Raw genomic sequence first — 18,299 nt, forward strand, 5'->3', positions numbered from 1 at the left:
GCCCTCCCTGAGGACAGAGCAAACTTGGGAGCTGGTGGCCACGGAAGACACCCCCTACCAATGCCTAGATGGTCCTGAACTGGCGAATCCTCATCCCAGCCAAACAGAGAGGCAGAATCTGGGAGGTCCCCCGGAGGCTGCTAAACTGGAAAGGTCCATCAGCCGTCCCCCATCTGCCCTGGTCCCTAGCGAGGCCTCAGTGGGTTCTAGAACTGGCAGACAGCGCGGGCTCCGGTTCCTGGGCCACAGGGAGGGGTGGGGCCGGCTCCCTGGGTGGGGGCGGAGTCCACCCCAGCAGCCCGGAGCAAGCCATCTGTCCTTGTAGGGAGGGAGTGTGCGGCTACGGTGCTGGCCAGCGGCGAGCCCAGCTTCTGGAGCGCTGGCCGGAGTTAACAACGAGGCCAGCGGCCTCTGATTAGAGACCTCCCTCCGCCTCCTCCCATCCGTCTGGAGCGGTGGGCAGGACCCGATGCATGCCTACCCCCCTCGTTCCAGCCCAGGCGCTGTGGCCTGAGGGCTACCCCTATTCCTGGGTCTCAGTCCTTTCCTCCTCTCTGCTATCTGTGCCGGGAGAGGGGCTTCAGAGAGGGGACTGAGATATGGGGGCATCAGTACCATCTGGGCCCAGAGGAGGGGCCCGTGGGGAAAGTGAAAAGTTCCCAGGTCCTTGAAGCCATCAGGAGTTATCTGGGTGCCCACCTGCATGTGAAGGGGGAGGCGGTACTCAGTTTATTTCAATAAACACTTACGACGTGCCAGTGACCTTTCTGTCTGCCCCAGCTGGGGGGTTGGGCTGGGCCCCGAATGTGGGAGGCCACAGTCCCGTCCCTGGGTGCCGCACCGTCAAGTGCTCTGAATGGACAGCCGTGGCCGCTGTTACACTCGGCACGCACTGAACCATGTCCTGAGCCGGGATCAGGTGTCCCGAGCGCGTCATGTGTTGGTCACAGGGGCTGCAGTCTGTATGCGTTTATACGTGAGGATCTCCCTCCCCCAGGAAAGCAGCAGGGCTGCAGTCTCATTCGATCTCCTCTTTACTGTGGATGTCACTGTCACCATCACAGCCACTGGGAGGAGCACACAACTTTAACCCCCTGTGTGCTAAGGGAAAGGGCTATAAAACTAGCTATGTACACACAACATTCTAGGGAGAAAGCCACCCCAAGCACACGCGGGCACAGTGGGAACTGGGGTCTGGAGCTCGGTGGGGGACCGTGTGTGGCAGGCAGGTGGATGCATGTGAGGACATGCAGGGGAAGGGCTCGGGCGGCGGCAGAAACATCGCTGGGGCCACCTGCAGGCTTCAAGCAGCTTGGCTGGATGGCCAAGCTCTGGGTCCTCCCAGGCTCCTCGGCTTTGGGGGTGAGCCCCAGGTGAGAAACCCCTCCCTCCTCACTTTGACCTTAAACTCAGAGTGGAGGAAGAGACTGTAGGACCAGGTCCCCAACCAAGGGTTCCCTCCCACTATGCCAGATGTGGCGGGTACCTGGCCCCTTCCTAACACTGACACCAGACCAGGGCCAGGGTACCGGCACGGGCCAAGGGAATAAGGCAAGCAGGGGTGTCCACTTGGAAGGCCAGGGCTGTGGAAGGCAGTGAGGGGGACCTAGGACCCCCAGCAGAGAAGTGGCAGCTCTGGGCTCAGAGAGAAAGAATGCCATGGAAATGTATCTCTGGGACACCCTATCAGGGTGGAGGCATCCCCCAATCCTCAGGCATTGCCCACAGAGACTGGACCCAGGGAGATCCCCTAGGAGTCTCCACAGGGACAGAGATTGGCACTTAGGGGCCACCACAGACCGGTCACCGCAGTGATTTCCACAGAGACAAGAAGCTGGTCATCAGGGAGAGCCTCCCCCAACCTGGGGTGGGGACAGGGAGGGTCACCATGGTGGCCGGATGCAGAGACAGCAGTCCATCCTCCTGGGCGCAGGTGAGTGGGGCGGCCTCTAGCTGACACGGTACGTGGACGTGTTCTTGGGCTCCGTGCTGGGCACACACCAATCGCCGGCCTCCTGGATGGTCTGGTAGTGGCGCCAGGCTGACTTGTTGTAGACGGGCAGGCGCTCCACCGAGTCCGTGGACAGGGCCTGGACGGCATCAGGGTCAGCCTCTCCTGCTTCCCTGCGCCTTGCCCCCTCCTCGGCACACCAGCCTTGCCCCGGTACACTCTGGTGGCCGCTGACTGTGGCCCACATGTTAGCCCAGCCAAGTGCCAGACACTGGCTGAGATGACTAACCCGGAAAGACCCATGAGAGGGTCTGTCCCTTCCGTGGCTCGCTCCTGCCCATTCAAGAAGGCTGTTCACTTAAAGGTCAGGGAGGGATAGGAAGGAGGCTAGGCTCTGTGACCCTGAACAAGGTCACCAGCTCTGGGCCTCAGTCTCCCCCTGAGCTGAATCAGGAGTTCTCTGTGGTCCCCCCTTTCCTTTTTTTTTTTTTTTTTGCAGTACGCGGGCCTCTCACTGTTGTGGCCTCTCCCATTGCGGAGCACAGGCTCCGGATGCGCAGGCTCAGCGGCCATGGCTCATGGGCCCAGCCGCTCCGCGGCACGCGGGACCCTCCCGGACCGGGGCACGAACCTGTGCCCCCTGCATCGGCAGGCGGACTCTCAACCACTGCGCCACCAGGGAAGCGCCCCCCCCACCCTGTTTCCTTCTCAGTCTAGCAAGTCAAGGGTTCCCAGAACAGGGTCTTACTCATGCAAACCACAGACTCCCTGAAATTGCCTGCCAACTTAGGAGTGCCTGGTGGCTGGGAACTATAGCTTCGCTCTGATTCTCAGTTTGGAATCAGGAAAAGGTTGGAGGGATGGAAAAGAAACCTAATAACAGGCCCGACCTATCAGCAAACTCCCCCAGCCAGACTCTGCAGGCAGGGGCACTCACCTTGAGATAGATGACAGCGTCGGTCCCAAAGCCCTCCATGGAGAAGAGCTGCAGGTCCCCCTGGAAGTACTTGGCATACAGGCGGGAAATAGGGAGCCCATACCCAAAGCCAGCCTGCAAGGGGGTGAGAAGGGAGCGTGATGAGACACTGGCCCTGGGCTTCCTGGAACTGCAGGGACCCGATGTGCTGAGTGAGGAGGGCCAAGCTGGGGTCGTGCACGGGGACTCCCAGAACTGGGGTGGGGAGGGGACATGAGAAAGGGACAGCTCTGAGGCAAGGTGGGGACCGTGGGATAAAGGAAATCGGTCTGGCAGAGGGAGGAAGGCTGCGGAGCATGGGGCGGGTGGGGAGCAGTAAGCAGGGCAGGGAGAGGGGCTCGGGACTGGTAGCCAGGGGTCTGGGCAGGTCACGGGGCACCTCTCTGTCTCAATTTCCCACACCCAGCTCTGCCTACTCTGCTGGGAAGGGACAGGGAGGTGTTGGTAAGCTGAACAACTCCAAGAGAGAGGTAGTTACTTGTGGAGAGAGAGAGGGGAAGGGAGAGTTGAGCAACAGTGACAGACAGAAGACACCCACAGATAGGTAGGTAGGTACAGGCTGGGAGAGACAGGAAGAGCAGGGAGGCCCAGACTCAGACTCACACACAGCCACACAAGGACGGAGGGACCATGGGAGGTAGGGAAGCGAGAGATGGGCAAGAGTGACAATTTGATAAGAGACCCGAAGGCCAACAGGCATCCTTCAGGAGGCCAGTGGGGGGAGCCAGAGAGAAGCCGTCTCACCAGTGGGGTTCCCCCGGTGCCAGGCTGAGGCGTGGGGGCCGTGGAGTACATGTAGCTGAAGAGGCGCTCAATCTTCCTCAAGGGAACACCCCCACCTCGGTCACTCATCTGGGGGACGTGGGACACGTCAGGGTCTGCAGACCTCAGTTTTCTCCACACCCCACCCGACCTTCTCAGATCTTCCTCACCCCCAGGGGCTTCCCTCAGCCCATCTCCTGGCAGGAGGGAAGTCTCCACACCACTGCTCTCTGGTCCCCAAAGTCAAGGGTCACATACTTTGATGGAAAGATCTTCCTCGCCCAAGGCCACCATGACCTTGAGAGGTGGGAGAGTGAGGCTGGATTCATGGCTTTCCACAGTCGCTCGCATGGCATTCTGTGGTGGAAAAGGGGTAAGACACAGTGAGAGCAACCTAGACCCCACCACTCCCACCCCCCACAAAGGACCATCCCCCAGCCTCCTCACCTTGAAGAGTTCAAAAAGCATGTGGTAGAGGTGGGAGGGGACATAGACCATGTGAATTGGCTGTTTGGAGTTGGATGCTGCCAGGGAAGTCCAAACCACAGATCAGGAAATTGTCAGGAGGTCAGCATTCAGCATTCATTCACCAGCATCCAGCACCCAGCACTCAACCACTAACCACTGTCCCTCCATCGTCCATCCATCTGCTCATTCGTTCATCCGTCTAGCCATTCATTCAGTGTCCATTCATCCGTCTCTCTCTCTGTATAATATCCATCCATTGTACAGCGTCTGTCTGTCCGTCCAGCCATCCATTATCCATCCATTCATAGTCATATCCACTCAATATCTATTCGTTCCTCTATCTACCCATTCAGTGTCCACCCAACCATCCAATTGTCCCTCGATCTATGTATCTGTTCAAACATCTCTTTCCCATCTATCCATTCATTCAAAGTACAGATCCATCCTTCCATTCATCCACTGTTTATCTACCCATCTATCTATCATTCATCCACCCAAATAACATCTGTCTATCCTAAATGTAGCCCACTAGCGTTCACCTTGATAGCAGAATCCCCTGTAGAGCCTTTTCACCCAGAGGAGAGGGGAGGGGGCTGCCCAGGTGATTTTGACACCAGCATCCTGCTTCCCAAGAATCACTCTATCCTGGAGAGTTTTCTTGGTTTTATAGACTGAGTGTCTCTTCCTGGTGCCTGGCACAGAGCTTTGCATGTAGCAGCAGCTCAGTAAATGTGCAGTGGATCAATGAAGGAAGGAAACTCGGGCCCTGTGCTGAGCAGTGGAGACATAAAGTTGAATAAAATTCAATCCTACCCTCTCAGAAATTCAAGTCTAGACAGAGAAACGCACAACTGACTTTCACATCAGGTGTTGTGCCCAGAGCTGTGCTAGGCCCTGGGCTTGACCTCAGGGATCCTGAGGTAAAGCGGCCTGTCTCTGCCCTTTGGTTTCCGCCAAGTGATCCAAACAGTGCAATTCAGAGGCACACCTGGGGCAGGCGGTGCCTAACTCTTCCTGGGAAGTCCGGGAAGGCTTTTCAGAGGAGGTGGACTTGATCCAGGTCTTAAGGAAAGACTAGGATGTGGGCAGTGCGACTTCCAGGCACAGAGGCGTGAACACCTCAGGTTTCTGGCCCACAGGCCAGGGTGGCTGAGGAGCAGATGGGTGGAGGGGAGGGTAGAGGCTCTGATCCTCCTCACCCCTCCACCTCCAAGGTATTTATCCAGTTCACCCCCTTCTTTTCCTCTCTGCTGCCTTCCCTTCCCCTTGCCTGAATCTGCAATGACCTCCTAACTGGTCTTCCTGTGTCCTCTCCTGCCTCCTCCAACCTCTAAATATCTTTTTTTTTTCTTTAATATTTATTTGGTTGCACTGGGTCTTCGTTTTGGCAGGTGGGCTCCTTAGTTGCAGCTCACAGGCTCCTTAGTTGCGACATGCATGTGGGATCTAGTTCCCTGACCAGGGATCGAACCTGGGCCCCCTGCATTGGGAGCACGGAGTCTTAACCATTGTGCCGCCAGGGAAGTCCCCTCTAAGTATCTTTAGAATGTTACTCAGATCCTGTCATCACCGTGCTTCAAACCTCCGGTGGCTTTCTGCTGTTCTCAAAATCCCAGCTCCTGTCTGTGGTCCACTGGCCCTGCATGCCTAGCCTCTCTCCCACCCATCACCCCTTTAATCTCCTAACCCCACCACACTGTTCCTTCTGGTCCTTGACTACCCCATCCAAAGTAGGACCCTTGTAGCCATCCTCTTGTATCCGTTATTCCCTTTCTTCTTTTAGTAATAGATGCCTCCCTCCCCTGAAGTTTTGACTAGCACGTGACTACCCAGCTAGAGACTAAATTCCCAGCCTCCCTTGCAGCTGGGAGACTTAGGAAAGTGCTCTGTTCAGCTCTTAGGCCCTGCCTTCTACATCCTCTTTCCCCTTCTCCAGGCTGGAACTGAGACATGAGGGTGGGTAGCCAGCTTTCACCATTCTACCCCAGGGGCTGGGGAGACGGAAACCTCTCTCTCAAATTAAACCAGTTTTTGGATTTTGGGAAGACAGCCAAACTCATATCCCACCTAATACACTGCTCCTATCCATCACTGTCACGTTACCCCATTGTGTTTCCTTCCTGTCACTTATCATGACCTGAAGTTATCTTGTTTGTTATTTGTTCCTTGGTTAAAGGTCCCATTCCCCAACCTCCCCAGTACCAAGAATGTAAGCTCCGTGGGAACGGGGACCTTGCCTGTTGTGTTTACTGCTTAATAAATATTTACCAGATAAATTAATAATAATAATACAATAATAGCTCTGCTTCTCCCTCATCCAGGTAACAGTTCATTTCCTGAGTCCCACCTCACTTTCCTCTCCCATGTGCCCAGCACTTAGACAGACAGGCAGACACACAGCCTCACTCCCTCACCATTCATCTCCTGGATCTCCAGGTCAGGTGAGGCCATGTAATACTTGTCACACAGGAGCTTGGCCATGTCGTAGGCATCTGAGAGAAGAGAGGGGTCATCAGGGAATGGGGTGACCTCTCCCCAGCAGGCAGTCCTCTTGGCACCAACACTGAACCCATGGGGACGTGGCCCCCACCCACTGGGGAACGGGTCACCGTCTGGCCAGGTAAGATTGGGGGATCACTGGGGCTCCTCTGTGGGCCAGGCACGGTGGGGACAGCTCACCTTTCACCACCTCAGAGACGCTGCAGTTGGGGTCGATGCTGCCGATGTGTTTGGGGTGGGCTGGGTTGGTGCTGCCGTCAAAGATCAAGGCTGCGGGCGGGGAGGGCGGGCGCGGTTAGCGGGGCCGCACAACCCCAGCGCTCCCTCCCCCGCGTTCTCCAGTGCTCCACCTCTACTTCTGACACTTCTGACCCTGATGCTGCACCCCCCCACCCTCTCTCCCCTGACCCCTGACCCCTGATCCCTGGCCCCTCCAGCCCTGGCCCAGGCCAGTCTTGGACCTTTGTAGGCCTGAAGCAAGTCTTCTCAGAAGTTTCCTCCCCATACATTCTACGTTATATTTAGTCTTCTCTTTTGCTATACGTTTAAAAATAATTTTTACCTTCTTGTGTAATTAATGACTGGCTACGATTTCTCAACTATCATAGTTAATACTCCTGGAGTAAGAAACACCAGACAACCACCTGTGTCCTAACGTAAAGAGACTTTTACGAACGCCGCGCAAAGAGGCGACGCGGTTTTGCCTTCTGTAAACATGCGAACAGCGACCGGCCCCGCGCCCGCTCACTGTGCTGGTTGATCAGCATGCGGATGGAGATGCGGCTGAGGTAGAAGCGGTCCAGGAAGTACTGGATGTTCTGGTTGGAGACGGGGTCGTCGCCGTAGGCGTCCTTGTACTCCAGCACGCCCTGCGCCATGGTGGGCACCACGTCATTGTGGCGGTTCCGGATGGTGACCAGGGCGTCGGTGAACCTGCGATGGGGGTACACGTCGGCCCTCACCCTGCCCCAGCCCTGGGACACCCTCAGAAGCACCCCGCTTCTCTCCATGGTGCCTTCACCCACTCGACTCTCCCCAGCCCACTCCTCCGGAAGCCCACCCCAAATCTCCCACCGCCTGCCTGACGGCCTGGGAGCTCCACAGGGGCGGGGCCTGGGTCCCCCCATCAGACTCAGGGCACACCAAGGATCGGGGGCTGTTTGCCCCCTCAGACTGGACACCCCTGAGGGTGGGGGCATTTCCTTCATCCCGCTGGCATTTCTGCCCCCGGGGCCGTGGCCCACACCTGCCCTCCCGCCCCCAGCCGAGGCCTCACTCACTGGCTCAGGGTCCGATGGTCCTCAGGGTCCTTGTCCAGGAACTCCATGATGTCCAGGAGACTCTGGACATACCTGTGTGCGGGAGGGGGCGGGGGACGCCTCAGCCCCAGGCCGGGCCCCGGCACACCCGACTCTGCTGACCCTGCTTCCGTCCTGCGCCTCCAGTGGGCGCCGCCCAGAGCTGGGCCGCGTGGGTTCACGAGCTGCGTCTAAAGTTCTCTCACTCTGCTCCCTCCGTACGTGAGTCTCCCCAATGACACTGCGAGTTATGCAAGAAGGTCTCTAATTTGTTGGTACCTAGAGCGCCTCTGCTTGACATCCTAGAATACCAGTCCTCAAAGGGGGTTTGGTGACCACCCCACCCACAGGTCTCCCGGATTAGGAGACTGAGGCCCAGACCGGAGAGGGGCCTTGCCCGAGACCAGCAGCGAGGGCAGGCTGGGGCGAGGCACTTAGCTCCCCAGGGCCCGTCGTGGAAGCGGATCTTAGTGTTTGTCCCGCAGGGTTGTTTCTGCATCCCACGGGCACGGGGGCAGAGTGGCCAGCCCAGAGCTCTCCCAGAGCAGGGGTTCCGGGAGGCCCAGAGCTCTCCCAGAGCAGGGGTTCCGGGAGGAAGATGACAGCCTCATACTCCCGACTGCAGGCACCAGGAGCTGTGCAGGCTCCTAGGGAACTGGATTTTAAATGGTGGGTGGGAAGGACTCGGGGTGGGGTGGGCATGCCCAGCTCTGACACTGGGTAGGGCTGGAGCCCATGGAGAGCCTGAAGCGACCCGGGCTGCCCAGATGCTGCCAACCTGGAGCCAGTGTCCCCCCCGCCCCTCCTGCGAGGCAGGACGCCACTGCTTCCCTGCTGACACCTCAGCCCGCAACAGCCCATTCTCCTGGGGAAGGCGGAGAGCTGAGCCTCTCTCCGGCAGAAACACTTCCAGCCGGCAGGAAGGAGGGGCCACCCAGAGCTCTGACCGGGGCGGGGGGGAGGGGGGCCCCCGGGGCCTAACAGTGTCTCTAGAAGAGGCCCCCACCACAGTTGGAAGCATTCCCAGGTACACAGTGCTTTGACCCTGACAGGTAAGAACGGCAGTAATTAGCCCCATTTCACAGTCTCCTCAACTGAGGCCTCAAGCAGGTCCACAGCTGGGAGGTAGTATAGTGAAGACCGGCCTCCAGCGCACCTGCCACTATACAGTGCTGGCTGCTCAAAGTGCTCAGCCCGTGGGGCCTGCGGTTCCCTCTGCCTGGAGTGCCCTGCCCCCTCCACCCACTAGCTGCTACTCTCCCCTCTGCTGCTTAAACCAGTAGAGAAGGGCTTCCCTGGTGGCGCAGTGGTTGAGAATCTGCCTGCTAATGGAGGGGACACGGGTTCGAGCCCTGGTCTGGGAGGATCCCACATGCTGCGGAGCAACTAGGCCCGTGAGCCACAACTACTGAGCCTGCGCGTCTGGAGCCTGTGCTCCGCAACAAGAGAGGCCGCGACAGTGAGAGGCCCACGCACCGCGATGAGGAGTGGCCCCCGCTCGCCGCAACTGGAGAAAGCCCTCGCACAGCAACGAAGACCCAACACAGCCAAAAATAACTAAATAAAATAAATAAATAAAATTAAAAAAAAAAAAAAAACCAGTAGAGAAGAGGGTAAAAGGGCTTGCTTTGAGGCTGGTTCTGTCGAGTTCCTGGCTGGGCTTTTCCACTTTGAGCTGCGTGGCTCTGGGTAAGTCATGGAACCTCTCTGGGCCTGAGTTTCCTCATCAGAAAAGGAAGGGTTTTGGACCTACTGTTGTCACTGCTTTCTGGTGAGAATTAAATGTGATAATTAACACAGTGCCCAGCAAACAGTGAGCACTCTCTAAACGTTTGCTCTTGTTTCGAACAGTGGTTCAGACACTGTCAACAGCTGAGTGCACCCTCTGGGTCCCCAGGCGACACACGACACACTTCTCCCGGTTGTACTGGGCAAAGACTCTGAATCACACCATGTCTGAATCTGTCATGCTCTGGACGGCCACTGATGGCAGGAATGGGGCCGTGCTCGCCCTGCTGCGCCTGCCTGCCCTCCCCACCCAGGGCCCGGCACGACGCCTGGCAAGAGGTGGCGTAGTCACTGGTAGGGGGAGCCGACAGGGCAGAGGAGATCAGCTCCCCCTCAGTACCCCCGCAGCCCCAGCAGACAGAGCGGCCCTCCTTCGGCCTCTCCTCAGGCTCCCTGGAGAATAAGAACAGACGACACTTACCCAGTGACTGTTAGAGCTCAGAGTCTACACAGGGTCTCTCATCTCCCAGCAGCCTTCATGAGCATGTGGTCTTTCCCCCCTTTTGCAGACAAGGAAACCAGCTCAGAGAGGGCAGGTAATATGCCCCAGGCCACACAGTAAGCATTGCACTGGGATTCCAACCCAGGTCTGTCTGATGCCAAGTCTACACCACACGGTCAAGTGCTCCTGTCTACACCGGTCCTAACAGTGATGCTGCTGGTGAAGGCGGCCCAGCAGCTACTGGCGTCGGCCTTGTGCCAGGGCTCTGCTCTGTGTTCCCCTACTTCAACCTCCACAGTGACCCTGTGTGTGTGTGTGGTGCTACCGCTAGACCCATTTTACAGATAAGGAAGTTAACATGCAGAGCTGGGATCCTCTCTCACAGGCCTGTGTTATCCCTCATTCCTTGACCACACCCAGAAGAAAGCGTCAGGCTCATGGGATTCTTAGAGGGAGAGGGGATTTGGGAGGAGAACCTGCGAGTATGCAATGGTGGGGACAGGCAGAGAGAGGAGAGCGAGGAGACCAGCTGAGGGGTGGGGGCCCTGGAACCCCTTCCCAAGACCCTGGGGTAAGCAGAGAGAGCTAGGGGCCCCTGACCAGCTTGGCCAGGAGCGGGGGCGAGGGTAGGGTGAGCGCTCTCGCTGCGGGCCCCGCCCCTCTGGGGCTGCCTAATGAACCATAGGGCGCTGTCACGTGGCCAGTGAAGTAGAACAAAGGGCACCAGGATGGCCTGGCAACGAGCAGCGCCTGCGGGCAGGGCTCCGGGGAGAGCGGCAGCCTCAGGCCTCCGTCTCCTGACTGTGAAGCAGGGTTTAGAATCCCTGCCTGCCTCCCTCGCAGGGCCATTCCTTCAGGGCAGTGGTCCTGAGTGTACCCTTGGAAGGAAGAGGAGAGGATGACAAAGATTCTCCCAGGGGAACCTTGACTCTGGCCTGAAGCCCCCCAAGGGCCTGGCAGACCAGACCTCACCCCTGGGCCAGATCTTGGTCCTAAAAAGGGAAAGACGCTGGGGAAGGAGTGACGCTGGCTCCTGGGCTGCCCACCCCCGAGGGCCAGAGAAAGAGCTGGGCTTAGACACTGGTCTGGACCAGTGGTGCAATGACAGATGCGCAGCCTGCCCTGGGCCTGGCAGAGCAGGCAGTGGGGCCAATGTGACGCCCTAGGGAAGGCCTGGCCTGCCGACCCCAACAGTAAACAAGGCCGCCCAGGACTTCCTGGGTGAGATCTAGAGCTTCCTTCCCCTCCCCTCCACCGAGGTAATGTGGAAGCCCCAAACCCTGCCTCTGGGGCTTTCCAGCCATTCCAGAGCCCTGGATTTAGGAGCTGGGAGGAGTGGAAAACGGGGAGAGGAGGGAGTGAGACAGCGTGTGTGTGTGTGTGTGTGTGTGGGTGCGCGTGTGTGAGCGTGTGTGTGTGTGTGTGCGCGCGCGTCTGTGTGAGCGTGGGTGTGTGTGAGCATGTGTGTGTGCGTGGGTGTGTGTGGGTGCGCGTGTGTGAGCGTGTGTGTGCGCGCGCGTCTGTGTGAGCGTGGGTGTGTGAGTGAGCATGTGTGTGTGCGTGGGTGTCGGAATGCGTGCCCGGCAGCTGGGGAGGAGGCGTGTGCAGCCTTGCGTGGGGGCAGAGGGGTGGTAAGCATGTGTGAGTCTGGGCGCCTGCGGGTGTGTGTGCACCACGTACTAGTGTCCACAGCCGCTGGGGACCAGGGGTGTGAACAAGGCAAAGGCCCTGCGAGGAGGGGAGGGGGGCAGACGTGTCCTCCATCTATCTGGAAGCTGCTTGTGGAGGGGTGATGGGCACGGCCCTGAGTCAGGCTGACCTGGGTCCCATTGCTGGCTGTGCCACTCAGGTTCCCGTGTGTGAAGTGGGCTTCGTAGCAGCAGGCGCGGATTAGAGGAGACGATGCTGGTGCCCGGTCTCCATTCTGATTACGTAAGTGGTGGCTGAGGGATTCAATGGCAGGGTTTGGCCCTGGGCGCCCGGAACCTGTGAGGTGGTCATTCTTTTCAAGGGCAAGGACTGGGTTTGGGGTCTACATACCTTGCTGACGCAAGGGAAGTTCATAGAAGGTGCTGGTGACACCCCCTGCCACCCCCTTCCCTACAGCCCTGCCAAGGCTCTACTGGTGACAGGAGGGACTCGCTGTCGTTCGATTCTACTCCGCAGTCATCACTCAACCCTCCCTTTTCTCGAAGTACATCCCCACCGACTCCACGCCCTTCCTCAGGCTGTCTTTCCCTCCTGAGAGGAGGCAAGGTTACCCCTCTGTGCCCCCACAATACTAGCCATCAAACCCTCTCTGTAAAGAAAATCTACTTTCCCACTGACTTGCTCTGTGAGCTTAGAAATCTGACTCCTGGTCACTGTCCCAGAACGCGGTTCTCTCCTTTCCCTTCAAGAACGCAGCCTCCAGATCACACAGCCTGGGCTGGGATCCTGGCTCTACCTGAATGAGCTCAGACAAGTTTCTTACTCTCTCTGAACCTCAGTTTCCTCATCTACAAAATGGGGATAAGAACAAGGCCTACTTCATCAGGCTGTTGTGAAGTTAAATGAGTTAATACGTGGACACGCTTAGAACAGCTCCAGGCATGTCTGCTTCTGTCATTGTCATCATTATTATTACTACGCTGTGAAGAGAACCTCTGCCACAGCACATCGTCTTTGTCCCGGAGGTGCTGTTGCCAGAAGCTCGCAGACATCACTCACGCTTAGAGAGTTCCGTGTACTTTCACATCCAGCAGTGGCATCTGACCCTTAGCAACAGAACGGATCCCCATTTTACAGATGAGGAAGCCGAGGCTCAGAGGGGCCACGTGGTTGACCAAACATTAAGTGTCTAGCAAGCAGCAAAGCCCAGCCTCAGAGTCAGGCATGCCGGCGCCACACCCAGGGCTTTCCTCTACCTTCCAGTCACTTCCAAAACAGGTTCCCACAACACCAAGTCTGTCCGGTTGAAATAATACATCAGGTTTGTTTAGAGCCAGGAATTCTCCACTTGCCCACAGTGATTCCTGCCTGGAACCTTTCCCCAGCTGAATAGAAACTCCATTAGCTGTTGCCACAGATTAACTATTACCTCTGCTCCTCCAGAGAGCAGGTGCTCAGGGCTTGTCCATTTCCAAAGGGGAAGTTTTGCTCCTCACTCATCAGACTCTGAGGCTAGCGGGCCTCTTGCCAGGCTCTCTGATAGGTCGTCCCCCTCCTCTCCTGCAAACTCTACCCACCTCCACCGCCTCCATCATCCAAGCTGGCAAGGGGGTTCCCCCAGATAGGGAGGTCTGCCCTCTCTCACAGGCAGCCGCCTCAGAGAGTCCTTCCTTCCCTCAGACCACAGTCTCTCTTGCTGCAGCTGATGCCCATTCTCCGGGAACAGTCTCAGCAGGCCGTCTCTTCAGTGTGTCAGCACACTCTAGCAATACCTTGGCCTGCTCCCCTCTAAGTGAGTCATGCACTGGGAAGTCTTCCCTTTTGTCTAACTTCACTCCCTCCTGCTGCTGCTGGACATTACTTCCCAGCTCTGAGGGAAGAAAAACGTCAGGCCAAGCCCCCCGACACGTGTAACCGCGTTTCAGGAAGGGACTCTGGGGGCCTCGGGGGCATCGCGGGCAGTTCAGCAGCTCCCTGCCCTCCCTCCCCACATCCCCTGACTCTTCTAGGAACACGGTGTCCAGGGAGGGGCCTGGAGTCAGGGACCAGCTGGAGAGGCAGCCAGGTGACTCAGCCGGAGGAGGGCTGGGGAGAACAGATGGTACCTTCCGTCCCTCCCCATGCCTTCCACACTGCCCGATGGCAGGAAATGCCAGTTGGCTAAGAGGTCTTGGACCTCTAAGGGACAGGGCCCAGTGAGGGGTGACCTTGTTGGGCCACATGCAAATCAGGCTCTGCCCTCTGTCCCCCCATCCACCTTCACCGCTTGCAGTAACAGCACTGTATCCACAAAGTGAGCGCTCAGATGCCCCAGCCGGGCCCTCTCCGGCCTCTGCACCTTTGCACAAGCAGTTCCTTTGGCCTGGAATGCCCTTCCCTCCCTTCTAGGTCAGGGTTCAGTTAGGCACCCTGTAAGGCCAAGTGACACGTCACCTCCTCTCTGCGTCCATTTCAACTGCCCCACAACTTTCTGATTCAACTGAAATTCACTGTGCACACATCATGTACCTGGTCCTTCCTTACCTTCTCCTCATTTAATTAGAGTAAGTCACGCATATGCATATTCATGCATAGAAAAAAGCTGGAAGGGCACCAATAAAGGGCACTTACAAAACCTTAACAGTGTGTGGTTAAGGGGTGGAGGGTAGTGGTTGGCATTCCCTTTTATCTACTTTTCTGTGTTCTCCAGGTGTCAACGTGAACATGTCATACTTCCGCAACGAGGGGCAAAAACCCAATCAATGTTATTTTAAAATAATACTTTGCTTTTAATTTAAATAGAGCTAACTTTTCAGCGGCTTCCTGCTCCTGCCACTGTGTAGCTCTTAGCTTGCCCTCTTCTACTCCCCCCGTGCGATCATAGGCTCCCTGAGGGCCGCTGCTGCCTGTTTAACCTAACACGGCACTGGGCTCGAAGTAGGTGTGGATGCCGCGAATCCGAAAGGAAACCACAGTCACACCACACCTGCCACCGCCAGAAGCAAGGGCAAGATTTCTGCACACACGCCACTGAAGATCAGCCATGATGACGCATTTACATACCCAGTTACACAGCAAATTCTTGCTCCTTCTCCATGTGACTGGCCTCTGGCTAATGGCATTCAGGTACTTATCCCTGGACAGAGTTTCTGAGTAAACTTTACTGAGGATTTCTCTCTGCTACTGCTGCTCTGTGCAATAAACCTTTGGTCTTTGCCCATCCAAAGCTCTCTGGAGTTGGTACTGAGCCATCCTTGCATCTATTCCAGTGTTTTCCAACATCCAAAACATGCTGACGTGTTTGGATTATATAATTTGAAGGTTAGCTTCTTCTGGTGTCTGCTTCCCACCAAGTTGCCTCAGGTAAATACCACCCAACAGGTGCTAGGTTTTCAGGACCAGGGCTGGTGGCAAATGCCGACATTAGCCTGATTTGGGTTTGGGGCTGTGAAAATGATGATTTCCTAGGCGGATCCTGTGTTTCCAGAGAACGGAGGGTGGTGAGTACAGGGCTGTGTCCCCTAGACAGGGAGGCCACGAGCTTGATCTGAGTCCCTGCTCTGGCCTAACATTCCCACTTGACCGCAGGAACCCCCCTACCTCTCGGAGTCCCTGTGCCTCTCCTCTTTCCCCGCCTCCCTCAAGGTTCCTGGGAGCAGGGGGCATCTGACAATGGGGTGGAAGGTGCGGGGACCTATTCAGGGGTCTCACCAGCTCTGTACCAGCTGCACTGAGGGTGTGCTCAGCACCCGGTCGGGAAGCAGGTTGATTTCTTTCATGATGTTGGCCAGGCGCACGGGCAACTCCTGCCTGAGGAAGGTGAATGAGGTTTTCTCACAGGCATTGCTGGACCCTGGTGGGAGAGGGAAGGGTGAGCTCACAGAGTTACAAAGCACTGGAGCCAGAGGACATCTTGGGGGTGGGGGTGGGGTCAGGTCACTAAATCCTTTATTTCCTTGAGGGTTCAGAAGAGAAGAGATGGAGGCATGGGACAAGAAGTCTTTCCTGAACCCCCCTGCACTGACCACCACACCACCCAGCCTAACCCTTAGAGAGGTTGCATCCTCTCCCCACCCCCAGCTGAACCCTGCTTGCCTTCAACCACAGGGAAAAGGGCCACCCTGGGTCCACAGGGAGCTGCCTCCAGCCCAAGTTATCTCACTTCTCTTTGTTTCCCTCCTAGTAGATACTCACTTCGGGGGGGGGTTGATCCAGGTGGGCAGAAGGGCCTGGGAAATCCATCCCTACCTGGGGATGAGCTCCCCCTGGCTGAGGGGAGCTACGCTCGGACCACCGCAGCTGCAGGGTCCCAGTGTCATCTCTGGCCCAGCTGGTCTTTATGCCCATTGTAGAGCTGCCCTATGTTAATACCCGCCCACCTGTGAGGTAGACAGGGCCTGAGAACCGGGGCCCAAATACTTTGATCCTTGATCTGGCTTGAAAATGAAGAGGGAGTAGAGGACTGAATGAGGCCATGGCCTAGAGTCAGGAAACCTGAGTTCTAAGTCCAGGTTCTGCTTTTAACTGTCATCCAGTGCATGTCACCATCCTTCTGAAGGTCTGTTTCCCTCACTGAACTCCAAGTGGGGGACCAAACTCTACTGTGAGCCCCTCCCTGCTGTGACAGTTCTGTTAACTGGGGTCCAGTCTGGACTGGACAGATGCTGGGGGCTGGGAGTGGGCTCAGGAGGCTTTCCTACATGGGGGGAGCTCAAACAGGGAGGGGGGTAGGCGGACAAGTCTCGGGGAACAGATGCCCTGTATCATGGCTGCCACCTCCCCGCCCCGTCCCACCAGTGACACAGCTGTAACCTAAGCCAGGCTCTGTCTCCTCAACTCTTGAGAGACCCGGGGAACCCCTCCTGATCTCCAGCCGGCACCATGGAAATTCCGTGTGAACAGACAGGGTCCACACAATGCCTGTTTCAGTCCCCACGTTGGCACAGCCTTGCCACCCCCAGAACACTGATGGTAGGCGACCCTGGCCCAGGAACCCAGGGGGTAGCCAAGGATGGGTAGGTACAAGCTACCGGACTCCATCTCATGGTGCCCCGGACCCCTGCCCAGCTGGGGTAAGGCGGCCAGGCCACAGCAAATTTCATCTGCAAGTGTCCTTGCCCTCTAGGACAGCTGGGAGCCAGCTCCTTCAGTGCGCGGAGGTGGGCCGGCCAGGGCCTCACTCCTGTTGACTCATCTGAAAGAGCCCCCTCCCCCAAACGACCCCTCCGCGCCCACCCCTGCGCAGATCTCCTTCCAGATGGCTGCACCTCCCAGTGCTGCCTTGTTGCCCCCACCAGCATCCCCCTCAACTCCTCTCTGACCTTCACTTTTAGAGTCGCCAGGACAACCCCCAGTAACCCTTTAGTGCCTGGTTACACCCTCCTGCTCCGACATCACCGCCTCACTGCCCCTTCCTCTCCAAGACCCCTCACAAAGCCCGGGAAGACATCTTGGACCCTTCCTTCTCAGTGCCCCCCCCTTCCTGCTAACAGTTCAGTCTCTTCAGTAACGGTGCCCTTAACCCTTTCAAGCCCGGCGGCCGGCCCCTTCCTCCCCGTTAACCCTTTCCTGTCTGGACCCCTGCAAGCAAACCTTCCCTGTCACTCGGCCTCCCTTACCCTCCTCGTTAATCCTTCATGGCCAGGACTCTTTCACTCCACCTCCACCCCCCGCGGGCCCTCGCTGCCAGCCGCCTCCCGCCCACTTGTACCGAAGTCCAGAAACTGCTTCATGGAGAGCGGGGACGGGGAGAACTTGCTGAAGTGCTCGATGTACTTGGGCGCGCCTGCCAGGGACGCATTCTTCAGCAGCGCGCGGACCCAGCGCATGGCGGCGGCGGCGGCCGCGCCTCGGGCTCGGGCTCCGGTCCCCGCCCGGGTAGCGCTGGCGCTCCGTTCGGCCCAGGTGGGCCCGGCGCCGCAGCAGCCGCCTACACCCCACCCTGGCCCTGACGGGGCTCCGAATCCCGGCCAATCGGCTCGTCGCGGCGCCCCGACGTCGCCAATGGCGGCTCACAAACAACTCCGGGAGAGCCAGTAGCCTCTCGCCCCGGCACGTGGCTGCCCCTGGGCCCACCCCCTTAACACGTTGTTTACCCGGAGCGGCCTGGTGTTTTCGAGAGGCCTCGCCGAGAGCCCGCCTCCCGGGCGTCACCACGCGCTTTCCTCCTCAGCGCCTAGCCCGGGTTAACCCCTCCCTCCCCAGAGGCCCGTTATTCCCTTTCCTCTCACACTCCTTCCTTTCCCCGCTCCCTCCCTGAATCTCCTTCACTTGCCTTCCCTGAGATTGTCCGGGTAGCTTTCAACGCATTCCTTTCCTCCCAAAGGGGTCTGATTCACCTGTCCTGAATTCCACACACCTGCTTTCCCTCAGGGGGTCTGGTGGGTTTCCAGTCCTGATGAGTGACTCAGACTGTGAATGTTTGCTAACTTCGGGTTCGTGGTGCAAGCCCACGCTAATCCCTCATATAGATGTGCAACCCACCCA

At 57.7% G+C, this 18,299-nt stretch overlaps 1 protein-coding gene across 1 annotated transcript; it reads right to left on the reverse strand.

Moving 5' to 3' along the window:
- Nucleotides 1-706: 706 nt before the first annotated feature.
- On the reverse strand, nucleotides 707-17,750 carry PDK2 (pyruvate dehydrogenase kinase 2). The gene is made up of 11 exons (XM_060133564.1): nucleotides 17,524-17,750; nucleotides 15,525-15,666; nucleotides 7,937-8,008; nucleotides 7,405-7,589; nucleotides 6,837-6,926; nucleotides 6,572-6,649; nucleotides 4,137-4,213; nucleotides 3,948-4,046; nucleotides 3,672-3,779; nucleotides 2,889-3,002; nucleotides 707-2,090 (listed from the first exon to the last, which is right to left on the reverse strand). The coding sequence occupies exons 1-11, from the start codon at nucleotides 17,639-17,641 to the stop codon at nucleotides 1,950-1,952; spliced, it is 1,224 nt and encodes a 407-aa protein (XP_059989547.1). The 5' UTR covers nucleotides 17,642-17,750; the 3' UTR covers nucleotides 707-1,949.
- Nucleotides 17,751-18,299: the final 549 nt, after the last annotated feature.

Source organism: Lagenorhynchus albirostris, chromosome 20 (assembly GCF_949774975.1).
Source record: "Lagenorhynchus albirostris chromosome 20, mLagAlb1.1, whole genome shotgun sequence".
NCBI classification, from domain to species: Eukaryota; Metazoa; Chordata; class Mammalia; order Artiodactyla; family Delphinidae; genus Lagenorhynchus; species Lagenorhynchus albirostris.